This window comes from Thamnophis elegans, chromosome 10 (genome assembly GCF_009769535.1).
Source record: "Thamnophis elegans isolate rThaEle1 chromosome 10, rThaEle1.pri, whole genome shotgun sequence".
In the NCBI taxonomy this organism is placed as follows: Eukaryota; Metazoa; Chordata; class Lepidosauria; order Squamata; family Colubridae; genus Thamnophis; species Thamnophis elegans.
The window spans coordinates 24,402,160-24,422,572 of record NC_045550.1 but is presented as its reverse complement, the minus strand read 5'-3'; the positions used below and the strand labels follow the sequence as shown (position 1 = coordinate 24,422,572).

General features: G+C 39.3%; 1 protein-coding gene across 2 annotated transcripts; it reads left to right on the top strand.

Annotated features, from left to right (window-relative positions):
* The first annotated feature begins 10 nt into the window (after positions 1-10).
* Positions 11-15,476, top strand: POLL (DNA polymerase lambda). 2 transcript variants are annotated; one of them, XM_032225075.1, is made up of 9 exons: positions 11-44; positions 2,103-2,252; positions 2,520-2,826; positions 4,493-4,634; positions 7,320-7,628; positions 8,152-8,325; positions 10,142-10,270; positions 13,309-13,477; positions 14,719-15,476. In XM_032225075.1, exons 2-9 carry the CDS (start codon positions 2,144-2,146, stop codon positions 15,081-15,083), a joined length of 1,704 nt encoding a protein of 567 aa, XP_032080966.1. In that variant the 5' UTR covers positions 11-44; positions 2,103-2,143; the 3' UTR covers positions 15,084-15,476. The 2 variants fall into 2 exon arrangements, with proteins under 2 accessions (XP_032080966.1, XP_032080967.1); XM_032225076.1 differs by having other exon boundaries at positions 40-152; positions 2,125-2,252.
* The last annotated feature ends 4,937 nt before the right edge of the window (positions 15,477-20,413 follow it).

Genomic DNA, 20,413 nt, shown 5'->3' with positions numbered 1-20,413 from the left:
GGAAGAAAACGTCGGGTCGCTCTTGCGTCACAGCGATACCGTCGGTAAGGAAACGTTGCCCTCCTCGGTATCGTTCTCCTCGGCCTCTTTTTGGACGTTGCGTAAGGGCTCCCCCTCCCTTCTCCAGTCAGAGGGGCAACGTAGGTGGACGGGTGGGTTTAAGGCAGCGAGGCAGGGCGCCCGGCGCACCTGAGTCGCCTTGGGCCGGGGGGTGGTGGACTAGATGACCTCAAAGATCCCTTCCAACTCTGTTAATCTGATCTGATGTGGAAGGGGGCTAGAGAAGCGCCGCGATGTTTTGGGCATGGCTGTCAGGAGCCTTTGACTCGATTCACATCCCGCCTCCCAAATTCAGACCCTCTTAAGCGGGTGGTCTCTGGGCTGCGGTGAGCCGGGCTCGGGTTAGAGCAACGCTCCGAAGTGATGCAGAAAAGTTTTCCTCCCTTGGTCTCTCCACTCTCTTTGGGATGGAGTCCCACAACATCAAATGCGTTGATTTCAAGGGCTATAGTCCTTAGCTGGCATGTCTTGTAAACCAAAGTTTATGGGAAGTGCATCAGAGTAACGTTAAATTGGGCAAAGACTCTCCTGAGTGCAGCATGAGAGATTTGCTTGTAGACACTTTTATTTGAAATAAAATTAACCCAGTGCTGATAGCTTTTGCTTCAGCTCCTGATCAAATGGTCCATTACTTTTAATAAAAGGCTGTGCCATTTGGTTTAAAAAGTAATTACCATAGTACTTAAAAGTAACAATATTGATATTATTACTGTGTTTTCCCAAAAATAAGACAGGGCCCTATTTTCTTTTGACACCCGAAATAAGCGTTTGGCCTTATTTTCGGGGAGGTCTTATTTTTGAGGTGCAGGAGGCGGTGAGCATGGTCACCTCAGGGCTGCTGCTGTGTTGCAATATTTTCGCTGAGGGCTTATTTTCAGGGGAGGGCTTATTGTAGCACATGCGCTCAAAAGCTCAATTGGGCTTATTATCCAGGAAGGTCTTATTTTCAAGGAAACAGGGTATTACTATTTTTAGCTGCTATACTTTTCATCGGCTTTGTCCGAGACTTTGATCACAGTTTCCTGGCTAGAGATTGCAGAATGCGAAAGTCCTACAAATTCAGATTCTCCAATAAAGTATTTTCCAACTCTTTAACAGTGGTCTCTAATAGCATGCTCATTATCCTTTTAATGAAAGAAATTGAACATTGAATCTGGGATAGAAGAACCATAGTTTATCGTGTTGGAGCACATGCTTTGTGTTCAGCAAATCTTAGATTCAATCTCTGTGGTCTTTACTTTTACCAGTTAAACTTAGCCCAACAGTGTTGGCACTACTGGAATAGTAATCTGACTCGTGGGTTCTTAATTCATAAAACATTTTCCAGCTTAATGCCCATATTTATGGATCATAAGTACCATACTGTCCTTGCTCCTCCTAAATTTAGCACTTCATTCTTCTCAAGTAAGACCAGCCAGATATTTCAAGGAAAGTTACAATAAGAACTGTTTCATATATGATGGATGCTGTTCCTAATCAGGAAAACAATATACAGTTTATTACTTGTCATGTGGATATGATATACGTTATATTATATATTACAGTACATTTAAGAATATTACAATTTTACTCTTAAGTTAAAAAAAATGCTATCCCAAGGAGATCTTGTAAAATCCCATGGTTTTCTGTAGCACCCTTATGCAGATGACATTCAACACTGATTTTCCATCCTAGACCTATTCCCTCTATGTTTCCAATTGTCTCCCCAAATGTATCTGCTTATCTTCTCTACCCTTCAGCAAAATATCATTCCCAATACTAAAAAATATAAGCTGACAGTTGCAAAGAGAGATATAAGGAAATAGTTATATATAATTACAAGGTACATAAATTATGAACTGCTAATTTTACCAATCTTCAAATGTATTAGGTTAAGCATGATGAAAAGGGTCATTTCTGTGATTGACTGAGTGGGATATGTACTAGAACTATTAATCTGTTCTAAAATGATGGGACATTGACATTCTTAATAGGATACCTATTAAGAATTACCTGTTATTAGAATATATTGTTATTTTTACTTTTCCTTCCTACATCTTCAGCAAATCTGTGTTCTCCTGTTAGGGAAGGAGACATATAGTTCATGGAACCTCAAGGAATTGTCAAAGCTTTCCGCAAACGAAAGAAATTGAGAGATGAGGTACACAACACACCTTTAAAGATTTGGAAAGAAGAAGCCAAGAATCAGCAAGGTGAATTTTTCCCCCCTGACTTTAGTCATGTGAAGCTCTCATGGTGTCGCTTGCATTGCTGTTAATTCTTGTGGTTTAATTTTATGATAAATGGTTCCTTTCAAAGAAATGACTTTAAAAGTTTGATCTTTATAAGGCAATATTATAACAAAATGACTATATGTTATAAAACACTAACTTTCATTATATTTCATTAAGTCATCAGATTTTCTTCACTCTGAAAAGATTTGTAACTCAACCCTATCTTGCTTATCATCTTTCTTGTAGTATTTTTACCAGGGTGGTTGGAGCCAATCACAGCTTATGTGTTGCAAGCAGGAATTGGCCAAGCCAGGGCTGAGATCTTCTGTAAGCAAATCATCCACAATGGAGGGCACATCTGCAGCCAGTTCTCCCCAGATGTGACACATGTAATAGTAGATGAAGACATGGATTTTGATCGGGCTTTTCGGCTCCTCAAACTCAAAAAGCTACCTCGGGGATTGCAACTAGTTAAGGCATCATGGCTGAGTTCTTGTATTACAGCACAGCAGATCTTGGACATTACTGACTATAGACTCATCGTCCCAGAGAAGTAGGTCTCTCTCTTAAATACTTTATCCAGTTTGAATGGGGAAAGTTTATGCAAAACTGATAATCCACCTTCAAAATGTAATAGAAAAAAGAACTTCATTTGATGTTTTTAGTGAAACCATTGGCCAAATATCCTATTTTTTCATAAGGTGACTGAGAAAGTGGTGGCTTTGATGATTTGGATGCTGATTTTCTGAAGTGATTTTACTGGATATTTCATCCGGGAAATGACACAACCTATTTTGGTTACTGTAGTAGATGAGCTAAGAAGGTAGTACTTGACTTACAGCACTTCATTTAGTGACCATTTGAACTTACAATGGAACTGATTTCCAACCATTGCAGCATCCCCATGGTCACATGATCAAAATTCAGATGACTGGCAAGTGACTCATATTTACTTGCAGTATCCAAGGAAAAGGAAAGTCAGTGGGGAAGCCAGATTCACTTAACGACTGCAATGATTCATTTAATGACTGGCAAGAAAGGTCGTAAAATGGGGAAAACCCACTTAACAAATGTCTCACTTTGCAACAGAAATTTTGGGCTCAATTGTGGCCGTAAGTCAAGAATCATGGTATCCTTCAGAGCAATGGGCTATATGACAAGGTTGAGCCTTGGGAGCATTCTTTTGCAGTGATTCCAATTCTTCCTCAGAATTAGCCCAGAAGATGATATGGTGACATTGCTGCTCAAATGTAGATCATTCACATGTGGTGTTCCATGGGATTCTGTCTTCTCCTCTGTTGTTTAACATTTACATGAAAGCAGTCAGGGAGTTTAAAAAAATTAAACTGGATATTTCAACAAGACAGCAGTCCAAAACATGCTCTGAATCAAATATGTTTTTCTTATTAAGGACATATTTGATTTGTCTGTTGATTCGTTTCAAATGGGCTCCATATTCCACAGAGGTGAATATTATTGAATATGTGTGAAGAATATTGAACATATACCATGTGCAAGGAGATTAAGAATATTTCTGAACTAGAAGAAACTAGAACTAAAAGGAGGAATGGGAGAAAAATTCCCAAACAAGAATAAAACAGCTTACCTGCAGGAAAATGGAAGCTGTAATTTTGGCCAAAGGAGATGATATAAAATATTGAAAGAAAGGACACCTATTTTTTTTCCTTTGGCCATATTCACTGTTTCCTTATTTTGAATCAATAAGTAACTGCACATAAATAATAAGTAAACATTCACATTTTCAGGAAAATATGTTTGAGTTCTGTTACTTTATGAATTCATTGGAATTTTTTAAGTTTATAGAAATGTCTAATTTTTTTCCACTGAACTGTACCAATGTATGGTTGCAATGATGAACAGTGTGACATAGTTGAAAGAGAGGCCAATGATATAGGAGGCCAAAAAATAAAGCAGAATCCTTAGAATTGGTTCTGTATAATTGCAAATAACTAATAGAATGTAAGCACACATGACCATCTTTTCATTTCAGTATGTGCCTGTTTAATATAAACAGTAAACACATGTAAATCTGGATAGATTCTTCACTAAAGCAAGATTTGAAAAAAAAATCATGTCTTTTGGAAATATATATCTGGAATGAATTTCCTAGCCCCTTTTTATATTGTTCTTCATCTGCCTTTAGTTGATAAGAGAAATGCCCCAAATTCAATTATTTGTTGTTTATTAATTCTTGGCAGATATCTGGATGACACAGGCTTTTCGGTGCAACGCTCACCATTACTGAATGAGAATAAGATTCACTCCAAAGCAGAGAACACAGTAATGGAACTGAAAGAGGAATCAAACACCGAGGTCAACTCTTTCTGTGATACTGTACAGGTAGTCTTTGATTTACGACCAGTAATGTTTGAAGTTATGATGGTTTTGGAAAGGGTGCTTTAAAGCACTTCTGGCCCTTGTAAAACATTGTATGCAGTGGTGAAATCTTAATTTTTTTTTTGCCACTAGTTCTGTGGGCGTGGCTTGGTGGGGGGCACCATGTGACCAGGTGGGCGTGACCAACTTTTCCCCACCTTTTTTTCCTGCTGGTTTGGGCAAATAGGTAGGGAAAAATGCTTTTAAAGGGGGGGGGGAGGTTCTGATGATCGCACAGATCAGCTGTGAGCCGCGCGATCGTCGGACCCTCTCTTTTGTGATTACGATTTGCAATACTTCTACTGGTATGTATGAGCTCTGTAGGCATGGGGCAGCAGGAACAAAATCACAGAGCTAAAATCCTTTTATCCCTGCCCCTCTGTGCCTGCAGAGCTCTTCTGTGCTAAAATCCTTCTCTCCATTCCTCTCCACTTGTTTCCTGGGAATCTTGTTAGGTAAGCTCCCCGTTGGGAGAGCGAGTACGTTCAGCGAAGCATTGTGAAAGTTGTGTTGGAGAACACACAAACCAGCATACAGAGACACTACAGTTTAAATAGGCTTTTACTTTCATGGAAATAGAGGTATCAGAGTCCATCAAACAGTCCAAGTCATACATGGTTAAGACAGTCAGTCATCAACGTATTTCAGTTAAGAGATAATCCAAATAACATAGTCCAGTATCATATAAACAGTCCGGTACTCAAAGTTTGCTAGCAGTTGCAAAACTTACAATAGCTCACGGCACTTTCTAACAGCCAGCTTCCAAAACACTCAGATCAGATCAGCCCAGCATCTAACAAAACAGAGAGCTAACAGTCATTCTGGCTCCCTCTTATGGCCGATTGTGGAAAACAGCAGCCAATCATATTTTACAGTGTGATTTAAAGAAACAGGTATAGCATTGTTACATGATTTATATATTGCCAACCCAGCTGTTGTGCAATTGCTTAATGACTGCACTTTGAGTACCAGGATTGCGGTCATCGAGTGAAGGGGTCTCCAACCTTGGCAACTTTAAGCCTGGAGCAAAGCTGGCTGGGGAATTCTGGGAGTTGAAGTCCTCCAGGCTTAAAGTTGCCAAAGTTGGAGACCTCTGGTGTAGGGTATCTCATGTAACAACCACTTCATTCAGTTGCCAAAATTCTGGTCCCAATTTTGGTCATTAAATGAGGGCTACCTGTAAGTTTCTAGGATCGAAGCTATAAAAGTGAGCCTGATTATACATTTTTAGGCTAAGCCAGGGATTTTCTGTTAAAGTTAGCCAGTATCAAACTCTTATCTAAGCTTTGGAAAACCCTTACTATTTTGATTGTGAAAACAAACAAATCCAAAAGTGTTTTTTTATTTATACATTTTAAAATTTAAATAGTTAAATAAACAAACTTAATAAATATAAAAGTATCCTTAGTAAGAGATGCGGTGGCTCAGTGGCTAAGATGCTGAACTTGTGGATCAGAAAGATTGGCAGTTTGGTGGTTCGAATCCCTAGTGCCATGTAATGGAGTGAGCTCCTGTTACTTGTCCCAGCTTCTGCCAACCTGGCAGTTGAAAGCATATAAAATTCAAGTAGAAAAATAGGAAACATCTTTGGTGGGAAGGTAACAGTGTTCCGTGCGCTTTGAGCATTGATTCATGCATGCCGGCCATATGACCACGGAGATGTTTTCAGACAGTACTAGCTTTTCGGCTTTGAAACGGAGATGATCATCGCCCCCTAGAATCGGGAACGAGCACATATGTGCAAGGGAACCCTTTACCTTTATCCTTAGTAAACCGAGGCTCTTAAAACGTCTTTTCTTTATGTTTGTTTTTCAGAAAAATATAGGACAATAGAATAAAACAATATGTAGTAAATGATTTGTTATCATGCAACCCTCTGTTCAAAGTATGTTGTTGTACATTCTGACTTTATTTTTTGGCTATTTGTTTATTTATGAAATTTATTTGCCACCCATCTCGTATCCAATGACTTTGGGTGCCTTATAACATAATTTCAGAATATTCTGGTTGCATTTTGTACATTTCCTAAAGACTTTCATATAGTATTTGGACTCCACTGAATAAAAAGTAAAAACTATTGTTCAATATTTTTCTATTCTGAGCTGCTTAGTAGGGTACCCAAGATATGTCATATGGAATTTTGGTGCCTTCTTACGGCTATAAAATGTAAAGGTGGCAAATACCTACTAACTGTATAATTTGATACAAAATATTCATTATTACTTTTCATCATGCTTTTAACATAGAACACATTTACTGTGACAATCAATTGTATTTTGGTCATCCCAGATATTTTGCCATCTGTACTTCCTAATTCTTGATAACCATTACTAGGAACATAAATTGTAGATATGAAACTACTAGTTCAATTTATATTTGCTTTGACACTGGGTTTCTGTGATTATTTCTCATGGGTCTTAATTCTGCTCTGTATTTTATTTTTATTTCTTTAATATAATTTTTATTGAAGAAATTTTAACAAGACAAAACCAATACAAATATTACAAAAGAAACCAAAAAAATGAAGAATTGTGCCCCATACTTTACAATGTCTATATATTGTTGCAGAATGAGCTCATATTCTGTGATTGGATAAATGATCACTCAGTTTCATTGCTCCCTCTTCTGCTTCTTCTGTGTATCTCAAAGAGGACGTTAGATGATGAAGAAATTGAAGAGGACAAAGCTGTTGTCACTCTGGAAGAAATGAAAGCGCTGAAGTCAGGCCAAGACCTGAACAATTTGTCAGAAGGCTCGTCAGCGTGCAATTCCCGTGGCAAGTGGGTTTGTGCTCGGTCTTCTGAAAGCAAGAAAATTAATCATAATCAGTGCATTACAGAGAAGCTGGAAGTGCTAGCTAAAGCCTACTCTGTCCAAGGAGACAAGTGGAGGAATCTAGGCTACTTGAAAGCTATTAATGCACTCAAGAGTTATCATAAGCCTGTCACATCTTTTCAGGTAAATGAGACAAAATGTTTTAAGCATGTTTGTATATTTATTTTCTCCAAGGTATCTGTACTTTTCTTAGTATTTTTTCCCCTGCAGGAAAAGTTCCAATTTGTGTTCTTTTTAATGTTATATAGACAGGTGATTTCAAACAGCTGTGGCGTGCATCTACTTATATATCCCTATTATTTCATCCTGCTGTTGGAAAGTATTTTACTATTTCTACAATGGTATGCAGAACCTTTTACCAAGATTGTGATCTTTTGAAAAGAGTGCAGAGAAAGGCTGAAGCTGCCTTGAGATTCAGACAAAAGATCTGTAGGCCAAAAGTAAAAGATATAAGGGAGTGTTTGTAAAGCTTGCATAGTTTTCTAAATGCTAATCATGGTGTTGTTTTTTTTTAGGATGGGGGTCTATCTTAGAAAGTTAGGTGTGCACCAGGGATAATGAAACACAGCATACCTAAAATACTCAGATTAAATAAGTATTTGAGCTTTGCTTTTAACCAGTTGCTCTTTCATTGTTCTCCTTTCAGGAGGCCTGTAAGATTCCTGGAATTGGAAAACAGATGGCAGAAAAGATTGTAGAAATCTTGGAGAGTGGGCACCTTCGAAAACTAGACCACATCAGTGACAGTGTCTCAGTGCTAGAACTATTTTCCAATATATGGGGAGCAGGAGTAAAGACTAGCCAGATATGGTACCAGCAGGTAATTCTCTAACTATATAGCAATAATGCTGTGGTCATTGCCTCCTCTTTGTTCATGCTATATCTTTCCTGCAAGGCATACAAGTTTATATTAGTACTAGCTGTACCTGGCCATGCATTGCTGTGGTCCAGTCTGGGCGTAATGGGGCGGCAGGTGTGTGCTGCCGTTGGTCAGGACTCGGGGCTGCTGGGCCGGGTGAGGCTGGTTGGGCGAGAAAGCGCCGGGGCTGTCGGCCTCGTGGAAGTTGTTGAGCATCTCCTCGGAAGAGCTGTGCTCGGGCTCCCCCAAGTCAGTGGCCTGGGAGTTTGAGACGTCCAGGATCTGGGAGGAGGAGAAGTCCTCAGTGTGCCACCTCACGGGGCACTCAGGGGCTGCCCCAGCCCCGCTGCACCTCAGGCTGATACTGCCGCCGCCCTGTCAGAGCCGCCTTGACAAGGCCATAGCTGTCTCGCTGTGAGGGTGGGTGGACAGCGCGCGTGGCCGACCGGGCTGAGGATACCCTCTGCCTCCTCTGGAGCTCCGCTGGGCTGGCCGGGGGTAGGCCGGCTTAAAGGCAGGGGGAGGTGGCTGAGGGATGGCGCAGGTGGCGCCCCGCCTCAGACAGCAAAGGGCCAATGGGAGGGGAGGGGAGGGGGAGGCCAAAGGGCTTTGGCTCCCCTTGGTGGAAATGACCGAAGCTTGTCAGAGGAGGGGCGGAAAGAGGAAAGGGTGCGGCCGCAGCCCAGCCACACATATAAAGGGACCGTCGGGACGAACTGGAGAGAGGCCGAACTGTTCCGAATATACTTTACTCACTAAATGAATGCTATGGCAAACAACACAGCTCAATTCCAATGCAATGTCACGCGAAATAATTAAATCAAAATGAAAATAAATCGAAATCTATGAAAATTCAATATAACAATGCAATCGGAAACATTGAAATGGAATCATGAAATATTTAGTATAGCATGTGTTGCTTTTACGTCCACTAGATGGCGCTGGAAACATTGAAATGGAATCATGAAATATTTAGTATAGCGTGTGTTGCTTTTACGTCCACCAGATGGCGCTGGAAACATTGAAATGGAATCATGAAATATTTAATATAGCGTGTGTTGCTTTTACTCCACCAGATTGCGCTGGTTTTTAAAAAAGCATGTTTTTATAAAAAATCATGTTTTTACCTGTCACAGATGTGACATCTATATAATATACGTATATAAAAACAGTCGCGTATTCGAATGCAACATTGTGTCAAAATTTCAAAGCAATCGGTGAAGAACTTTCGGAGATTAGCGATTTTGAACAAACAACCATTACATTTTTATTTATATAGATTGCTACTTTTTTAGTTATGATTTATTTGATGGGGGAGCTTCCTCTGGAGATGTTATGCTGTCTATATTGGACACCTAATGCTAGTGTCCTCTCTTCCTCCCTTATAGTGTGTATAAAGATGCAATGTGTTAACTTTATTTGTATCAATCTTTTTTCCTTTATTACCAATAGCAACATGTATTAACTGTCTTATCTTGCAAAAGGGTCAAATTCATACTAAACCACTATGGTATTTTCCAGTAGCAACACCATGAGTAAGTGAGTGTGTGTGTGTGTGTGTGTGTTTTGAATGAATGCTCGCATGTTTTGAGCTTCTGTTCATGAAGAAAAATGTATGTGTTTTGCAGTGGGAAATCAGGACAGTATTACAAATAGTGTATTGTGTGTTGTCATTCCTGTTACACCACATCAGTGGTGGGTTCTAGGTTCTATGATATCGCTTATTAAGGATTACCGAAAACAAAATTCCTCTAATTCTGTTATGTGTTCTGACCAGGGTTTTCGTACTCTGGATGACATCCGCACTAAGGCTTCTCTCACCAGCCAGCAAGTTATCGGCCTTAAGTATTATGAGGACTTCTTGGAACGCATGCCAAGGCAAGAAGCTGCTGAGATTGAACAGACTGTGAGTACCTTGCTGAAACCATACAAGATGTTGACAGAAGATCATAGGCTATTTGTCACGAGATTTTAATCACAAGGCCATTCCGTGTTGGTTTTATTGACAATTCATTTTTTTTTCCACTTTGCAGTTTTCCAAATAAAACTCCCCAAAATATTTTCCAAAGGGATACCATATTAGAGGTACTATATACTTAAACACTAACATCTTTTCTATGTTGATCCCACCCGTTTTCCGAACCTATTACTGGCATACCTATTTTGGGATGTTTGGGCATTCCCCCCCCCCCCACTTTACGATTTGAAATGCTAAAACTGGGAATCACCTTGTCCCGCAATGAGCCAAGATACCACAGCAGGTATATGTGCCTTACATCAAGGGTTGAATGAAAGGACACTTCATTATGTAGAGCAGTGTTTCTCAACCTTGGCAACTTGAAGATGTCTGGACTTCAACTCCCAGAATTCCCCAGCCAGCATTCGCTGGCTGGGGAATTCTGGGAGTTGAAGTCCGGACATCTTCAAGTTGCCAAGGTTGAGAAACACTGATGTAGAGTGTAGAAAGTAAGCAAGGTGACTGATGAAAATACCAAGGCAAAATGAAGTGATTTTTTTTAAAATCCAAAGAAACAAGATAACATTTGGAAGTGACTCAGGCAGGCACCTCATTGATTCATAGGAATCTACAAAGGGAAAGGATGTAGAACCCAGATTTGCAAGGCTCTGTTATTATAGATAATCTCAGTAAAAGTAGTTTTAACTTGCCCGTGGAGTTGATTTCCCAGTCTCATCTTTATGCACCACCTAAGTCTTTATGACCTCATGTTCTTCACAACTGGAGAACACTTTTTTTCCCCCTACTCTCAAATAGCACAGGCTGAGGAAGGCTGTCTTAGCTCTTACTTCCTTTTATATACTAGCCATTCAAGCCACGACTCTTAATGAAACCTCTTATTTGATGCAGTGTTCTCTCTCCATATTTGCTCAAAAGAACATGGCTCTAATCACATCCAAACTTCTGCCTATCAGAAATCAATTCTCCTTTTTAAGCACATCTACTGCAAAAATTGAAGATTTCTTTTTCTCCAAGTTGGAGTTCCTTACAATTGATTGAGAAAGAAATTCAAACCGCCATCCACGTTGATATGTTTTCATTTCTATGCTCTGCAAGCCTTTGTACCTGACCTAAAATCTAGTTTACCAAAATCATTTCTGCTTTAATTTTCACCAATGAAACCTTGATAAATTCCCAATATGTTATGCCAATCCTCCTCAAAATAACTCTCAGATAACTGGTAGGATGATTGACAAAAACATCTGTGATTTTCCCTTGTTGCTCTCTTGGTAAGGAAAGAGTGCTTTGCACCCCTCTAGCCAGATGTTCCCCACCCTTGTTTTATATGTTTGGCCTGGACCATACCTCAGGTTTATATATTAAGGCAGCTCTTTAAATTCAGAGATCTAAGCCACATAAAAAAAACCTTTTCATTGTTCCTCCTGTACAGTGCAATTGCCATGGCAGCACTGGGCAGCATGACACTGTCACTCAGTCACAGTGCCTGCCCCTAAAGAATGCATAGTTGCCAGGTAGGGCATCACCCCGTACATAGGATTAAAGTTCTTTGGGGAGCCTCCACCCTTGGGAATGGGCCTATTGTGGATTTGATGGGATTACCCTTCTCTTGCCTACCTCGGGGAAGAGACAAGAGAAAGAAGGGATTAGCTGCTGTCTGTCGAAGATCCAAGGTGCAGTATGGGGTTTGCTGCTTTCAAGAAAACTTAATTGGGGATGCAGAGGGGGCAGATCTGCATTAGAAAAGCCATGAAGGTGATTCCAAATGTTGCAGGGCAAAGGTTAATGGGTTTATTCCTCACTAATGAAGGATGATCCTGGAAACTGACAAGGGGCACTCATCCTCTAAACTGATTCCCCCCCCCTTCCGCCTACTCCCTATGTTCTGAACCGGTAGCTATGTCTTTGTTTGTTAAAATGGATGATTGGCATCATAATACTGATAATCCTGCATACTGAAATCGCTTTCAAATGATGCTTTAATAAAGACAGTATAGGAAAGGGGCTGACAGGGAACATATCATTGGGCATGCACTTATTGAATTGGGAGTTCCAGTTCTTGATATTTAACTGCAGTTCTGAAAGAACAGTCAATTTCTTGTGATTAAGATCCCATACATGATACTGAAGTAAGAAGTGCAGGCCTATAGCAGGAGAATCACCCATTCTCAGGCAAAGATAAATTGAATCCTTTTCAATGTGGAGTCGTCTGTGGTTCTATATTAGAAGAAAAACATGTTCAATCTGATGGAATTTGTCTTTATTTCCATGGTATTACTTTACTTTACTGTTTATTACAAATATTTGGGTTATGGTGGTACTTACTTTTCAGTTTTAGTTATCATGCAATCAAGCAAGTGAGATGCTAGGCCATTGAATTACAGGTAGTCCTTGACATACAGCCATTTTGTTTAAAGCTATGAGGGTGCTAAAAAAAGTGACTTACTTCTAGTCCATGGACTTATCATCACATGTCCCCATGATCAAGTGATTAAAATTTGGGCACTTGGCAACTGGCATGTATTTTCATTGGTTGCTGTGTTTTGGGATCACATGATCACCATTTGTGACCTTCCCAGGTAGTTTCCAACAAGCAGTCATTGGGAGAATCCAGGTTCTTTTAACACTTGTTTAATGACTGCAGTAAAAAAGTCATAGTGACTCCGTTATTTTGCTTATTGAAGCTCCTGTCCCAATTGTGGTTGTAAGTTGAGGATTGAGGCATCCTTGGTAGTCTCTGAGCTTAGTTATTTTCTAGTGATAGCTTGTGATGCTAGGTAGCATCACTATCATTGATGATGTTACCTAGTTTTGGTAATGAAATGTCTGGAAGAAAACAACCAAGCTCAGAGAGCACCAAGGACGCCTCATTTCAACCCTGAGCTACAAATACTCTCCTTTATAGAATTGCCGGTATTACAGTAAGTGATACTTGAGAGCAGTTAATTTCTCTCATCTGTCTCTTTAAGGTTAGAGAAGCAGCTCAGTCTATTATACCTGAACTAATGTGCATAGCATGTGGCTCTTTCCGGCGTGGAAAACCCACTTGTGGAGATGTGGATGTATTGGTGACTCATCCTGATGGACACTCCCACCAAGGAGTATTTAACAAACTGCTCAACATTCTTCATAGAAGTGGTATGAGAATATCAGCTGGTTCTGTGGTGGGGGTGGGAGTTCAGAATCATATTCCTGAATGTATCCACCTTGAGAACTATTTAAAGAAAACATAAGTAGGAATACAGAAGAGGCCTAGTTGTGTGGAGTTGATCTTGGCAATTTCCCTAAAGCTGAATACTGTAGACCAGTAATTGCTATTATACTGGGGAAAGCTTTTCTTTTTCTTTCTTGGACTTTTGGGGATCATGACTGGGCTATGTATTGTTCTCTAAGGTACTTTTAAAACTTGTTCTTCATGTTTGGGGAGCCTGTTCCTTTTCTTTTGCTTTTAGTTAACAACAAATTATCATGAAAAGGCAGACCAGGTGATGTCCTGTCTTCCAGGAATGTTTCTTCCACTTACATTGATCTGGCAGGACCAGAGACTGATATCAGTAAGAGGGTAGTTCCTAGTGTCAACTTACCATATTTTTCAGAGTATAAGATGCTCCAAAGTATAAGATGCACCTAGCTTTTGGGGAGGAAAACTAGGGAGAAAAAATTTGCCTCTGCCTCCCAATGATTTGCTTCCTTGCAGCAAACAGCAAACAGTACAGAAAATATATAATGTTTGTGGTGTTACATTTCAGACTATACTTGTACAGATGCTGTTAAAATTGATGTGGCTTTCTGGAAGTATACCTAATTCTCCGCTATTTAAAAGAAGATGGGCCTTTTCGGATCAAGCATTTATTCATTGTGTTGTCTAGAACAATAATAAAGCAGGCTTTAAAAAATAAGTAATAATGTGAACATTCTGTAGGCATTTAGAGTTATGGACTTACCTCCTTGCAGCAAATAGCAAACAGCTTGTGTCAGTTTAGCCTGATTAGAAGAAAAATAAAATCTGCCTCCCAGCAATTTGCCTCCTTGCAGCAAACAGTTTCACTTTCAATTTCAGTTTCAGTTGGGGCCTCCCAATGATCAGCTGTTTCAGGCTACAGGGATTGCCATAGCCTATTGTTGCCTCTGCAAGCCCCATTTCCCCCATTTTCTGCAAGGAGGTAAATTGCTGGGAGGCAGATTTTATTTTTCTGAGGCCAAAGGGTGGGGGCCAGTGAGGGCGGGGCTTCATTCAGTGTATAAGAAGCACCCAAATTTTCACCCTCTTTTTTTTGGGGGGGGGAAAGGTGTATCTTATACTCTGAAAAATATGGTACTTCTCAGTCCTTTGCAATAATATTACAGTATTTGTCTCATGCATTGTGCTTTCCACTCAGGCTTTCTCACGGATGACTTGGTGAATCAGGAAGACAATGAAAGCCAGCAGAAGTACCTCGGAGTCTGCCGTTTGCCAGGCCGAGACAGGCACCACAGGCGCCTCGACATCATTGTGGTGCCCTACAGAGAGTTTGCCTGTGCTTTGTTGTACTTCACAGGCTCAGCCCACTTCAATCGCTCCATGCGAGCTCTGGCCAAGACGAAAGGCATGAGTCTGTCAGAGCATGCCCTCTGCAGTGGTGTAGTGCGAGGATCAGATGGCCTCAAAATTGGATCTGGGATTGTCCTGTCCACACCTACTGAGAAGGATGTGTTTGCTCATCTGGAGTTGCCTTACCGGGAGCCAAATGAGAGAGACTGGTAAAGGCAAGAAAAGGAGTAGCCCCAATTAGCTTCAGGGAGATATGGGGACTTGCATGAGATTTTCAAAGATATACTGTATATCCTTTGCTTGTTTTCCTTGAGGGATATTTGCAAAGCAATGGACTTGGTGAGCAGTTTATTGTTTGCCCCCATTGGCAGTGAAAATCCCAGGATTTTTAAAGTCTTTTATTAGTTTTGAAAATTTCAGTGAGAGGAAAAAACTATGAACAAATCAACTCATTCAGTTATCAATTCCAAAAATGAGAAACTTTGATTGTAAATTATTTTTGCACATTAAAAATACCAATTAATGTCTACTTTAAACAGGAACAGGAAATGTACAAAATTTAGAGGCAACTTAGAACTAAGGAGAAATTTCCTGACAGTTAGAACAATTAATCATTGGAACAACTTGCCCCCAGAAGTTGTGAATGCCCCAACACTGGAAGTTTTAAAGAAGATGTTGGATATCCATTTGTCTGAAATGGTGTAGGGTTTCCTGCCTAAGCAGGGGGTTGGATTAGAAGACTTCCAAGGTCCCTTCCAACTCTATTCTATTCTATTCTATTCTATTCTATTCTAAAATTTAACTAATTTTCAAGACATGAATTGCAGGGTTATCCTTACAGTATTTTGGTGATCTATGGGAAAGACCATTTCAGAAGACTGAATACATTGCAGAGTTCATTGCACTCTTAAACTACTCCACCTCATAGGGCTGTTGTAAGAAAAATAGGCAGGAGCTTAATGTACATCATCTTGATTTCTACAGAATAAAGATGGGGGGCAAATTTAAAAATTACTGGGGCTGAAGGACAGAGCTTCCTTTTTTGTCACCAAGTTTGCTTTCCTGGAAGTTGCTAGAAATCTGATAATTTTCAGATGCTTGAAACTAGGCAGAGGGTTGCATGAAAAGGTGATTCATTATTTGCACTACATAATTCATTTTTTTATTAATTACCATAACATGTTCTGTTTTAAGGAATATATTCAAATAGTAATAATATTATTGAAACAGATTTCTGTATTTGCAGAGTACACATTCATAAAGACTGATGCAGTATCAGATGTTGGAACCTGTTGGAAATTCTGTCTAGAATTTCCTTGAGGTCAAAGAGAGAGATTAAATTAAATGAAAACATTTAAGATAGGTTTTTACTTGTCTGCTTAGGTAAATTTTTAGCATCAAGAAAAATGGCTGAAATTTACAGCTAGTCCTCTTTTAGAAATCACAATTGGGACTGGCAATTCAGTTGTTAAGCAATCACCAAGTGAAATGACCTTATTTCAACTTTCCTTTGCTTTCTTGACTTGCAAGGATTAGTTGCAAAGTTAATTACTGTCCTAACTGCAAACATTCACTGTACAAGGCAGTCAGTAAATGTATTTTTCTCTGATTGTTAAACAGGGATAGAACAACTATCCTTTAGATTAGTTTTCCTAAATTCTCTGACAAATATACTCATTTGTTAATTAAAAATATGTAAATTATCTGAGTGCTGGTTCCCCCTCTCAAGAAAGACAAATATAGAACTATGATTTTTTTAAAGGTAAAACCTGTAATATGCCTTAAAATTGCCTTCATTGCTTTATGGACTAAAACCAGCCTATTTCATTGAGTTGAGACCCCCTCCCTAGTTTCCATTTTAGCTTGGACTATTTTAGCATAAGATTGGACTAATTCTCTTTTCAATATCCTGCCATTCTGTTTTTATAATGTCCAGCCTTTTTACTTTAGAGACTCCTAGATAGTTTCTTTGTGTTTAATTTAATGTTTTGTGATAACTTATGATAATTTAATGATAAATACAAAAAGAGGCAGGGATTATCAACTAAAAGCTGCTTGCTGACTTTGAGTAAAGGATTTTGAAAAAAGCAAGTGCAAAGAAAGGAAAGCTTAAGAGAATGAGTGTGCAGTGTTTTGGTTTGCCTGAACAGCATTGAGTGAAGAGGAATTGTCTTGGGCCACATATACAATATATTATATAATAAATGTATATAAATCACATAATGATAAAAGTTTACAAACTTGTGGGGCCACTTTACTAGTTGTCTCATGTGGCTTGCAGGCTGTGGATTGGATACACCTGACTTAGAGACTTGACAGGTGTATGCTTTTTGGTTTGGCAAAAACACTGAAAGGTACTTTGAGTTACTTGTAAAATGCATCTTCTCAAAGTTAACCAAGAGATTCTTGAAAGATGAAAAACAAGAGATTTTATGCCCCAGTCACACTAATTTAAATTACTATTTCTTTGCAACTGGATACTGTACGTGAAACAGTTGAGGGCTGATGGTACCGATGATAATTGGAAAAGTAGCCTGCTTTTGAAGGGTTTGTTCACTAAGTTGTAGTGATACTTCTTAGGAGATAACATCAGTTGAATGTGTTGGTTATTGTGTGAACCGAAAGACAATTCTTGAACCACTCAAAGGTAAGACTAGATGTTCTTATTGAAGGTCATGATTTTTTTTCTCTCTCTCTACCACCCCTTCTCTCTTGATCTGAGTTCAGAAGGAATAACTCTTGTTCTTCCTTTTGTGCTGGTGACAGTGAGCCACAATTCACACCCACTAACAATAGCTCTAAATCATCAAAGCTTCTAAACTCCCACAGCAATGATTTTTACAAATAACTGGAATCAGCAGTTGGGCAACCAGGTGGTGAGTCACATGAAGGGTTGGGGGTCCGTGGCCTGCTTATACCTTTCGTAGACTTCAGTGAAGCTTCAATCCTCAATTTTATGAGGGGTCTCAATTCAACTCTGATGGCTGCAATCCTCTTTTATAATGGATTCTTGTTGGCAAGAGATTTGACCTGGATTCTCTGAGAAAATTCACAGTGCTGGATCACACATAGTTGTCAAGTAATTAACTACTAGTTGCATTTTCACTGTACCATCAACTTTTTCTCCTTAAGTTGTAAACACTGCTATAGAATAGCCCCATTAGTTTTGTCTCAAGAAGTATATGCAAGGTCTAGATTTTAGGAATCAGGAGGTCAGATTTCACTTAACCATGAAACCTATTGAATAATTTTGTTCAATAACCACACACTCACTCAAAGCACACTGGATTGTTATGTGGCTCTTCTAATACTATAGTATCCTGCCTTGGGCAAGATAATATGTATCAATAAATTTTTACATTTTACATTTGACCTGTTGTGTCCCAGAAGGCTCCATTTTATGCCTTGTGCAATTGAGTATTTATAGGAAAAACCGAGATGTTTTCCTGAGTTTTGCACTGAGATACCATCAGTACAGTCTCCGTCTCACTGCTCCTGGCTATCTCATTCCAAGGATTTAGCCAATTTTCTGAATTCGTTCACTTCACTGAATCATAAACTGACCAAAATCTAAATTGGTCCAAATCAGTAAGGTACGAAGAACAACACAGAGAACCACAGCTTGTGTAAATACTGCCACTAGGTCTTTAACCAATCTAGAGAAACTGCACAAATGCATCCAAGCACTGGTGCTGAGGAGAGAAGCAATGGTTCCATTGGAGAGGAAGAGAGGGGAGCATCTTTTTGGCAACAAGAAGGACTTTGTTTTACCGGTGGGCTGTTCTGCCATTGCTTTCACTCATAATCTTTAGAAAGAGAAATCCTTTGACACTTAATTTCCCTAAGCATTTTGTTGGTACAGGTTGTAGTTCAGTCTTTGGCATTGTGGCCCATTAAATTTATAAGGAGACCTTAGGAGTTTTGTGTAGTGGTTAACCCAGTGTTTCTCAACCTTGGAGACTTGAAGTCCTGTGGACTTCAACTCCCAGAATCCCCCAGCCAGCACAGCTGGCTGGGGAATTCTGGGAGTTGAAGTCCACAGGACTTCAAGTCTCCAAGGTTGAGAAACACTGGGTTAAGCATTAGGCTAGAAACCAGGGTATGATGAGTTCTAGTCTCACTTTAGTCATGAAGCCAATTGGGTGCCCTTGGCCAGTCACTCTCTTGCAGCTCGAGGAAGCAGGCAATGACAAACTACTTCTAACATCTCGACAACAAAACTGCAGGGAGTTGCCTGCAGTTGCCAAAAGTCAACCCTATTGAGCCACGTGTGTGCACGCGCACACACACACAAAGTCAAGTAAAGCAAGATTGGCGTAACCTGCTTTAGAACTGGAAGAATATACACCTCAGGCAGTCACTGAAACCTTTTTTTTTTTTAGCAAACTTTCTGGCTCCCAAGATCCTATTGCTGAAATTCTGTAGCAGTGTCGAGCAAAAGCAGCATCCTTTCTCATGAATTTTCAGTGGGGGGAAAAAGAAAATTGGGATATTAAGTTTCAGTCGGTTTTTCAGTGAGTTTAATTAAACATGCTTTAAAGTGGGAAATCTCCCCTCTCTTTTGAGATTGCTTTTAATAATAAAGTGGAATAGAAGTTATATAAAAAATTCTCAAAAGAGAAAAATTGCTCACACACTCCCTCCTTCCTTACACTTCTTTAGTACACTGACATTAGGCAAGTTGTGATTTAAATATTTCTAACAAAAAAATAACACCTAGAAAGAATATTGTTGGAATAATATCTTATTTAATAAGTTTGATTTGGGATTGATTGAGAACCAAGTACAGGATCCAAAAATACTCCTTATACTCATCCATCAGATTCAGTTTCAACTGGAAGAATTCAGAGTTCAGCACTCCAGCTCTCTAACTAGAAAACTGACAGTATATTCTTTTTTAAATTTACTAACCACACAAAAAGTAAGAAAAAAATGCAACAACTCTTAAATTGGAGGAATGCTTTGTATGCTTATCCAGTTCCGATCATGAATGTTCCCTAAAGTGAGGGTGCCCTCTTGTGGTCTCTTATGGTATACCATTTTGACCAACCAAAAAAATGTAGTCCACTAATCATAAACTCTTTTTCTCCAAGTGGGATCTAGTGGCTATTCTCAATGCGATTGTAAAGTTCCAGTCTTGTGTAGCCAAAAGTGTTTGTAAGATAATAATCTTGTAGGAAATAGGTGTATTGTTCATCAACTTTCTGTTGTTGTCCTGTGACATTTTTTTTTCAATGCCTTTACTTGTGTGAAGCTGGAATGTGTGGAGATTTCAAACAAGGCATTTCAACTTTCAATTTTGATCTGACTCTCTGCTGCAGTCTTCATGACTTGTGAGGGATATAAGAAATTTTAGAAGGCAAATGTGATGGTGAGCCAATGGGTATTTTGAGACCTGAAGAGAAAGAAAGAAGGAATTACAGTGTAAAAGATTTCCCAATTGTATTTGGGATTTTCAATTTTAGAGCTGTTTTACAATTTCTGTATTCTTGTGCTTTTAAATGAATGGATATCACCTTCTCTTAGATATTTCTATTGTTACA

Coding starts and splice junctions, on each gene's coding strand:
- POLL (XM_032225075.1), top strand. CDS start 2,144: ATGGAACCTCAAGGAATTGTCAAAGCTTTCCGCAAACGAAAGAAATTG. Junction 7,629..8,151: donor AGCCTGTCACATCTTTTCAG/GTAAATGAGACA, acceptor TTCTCCTTTCAG/GAGGCCTGTAAGATTCCTGG. Junction 8,326..10,141: donor GCCAGATATGGTACCAGCAG/GTAATTCTCTAA, acceptor TGTTCTGACCAG/GGTTTTCGTACTCTGGATGA.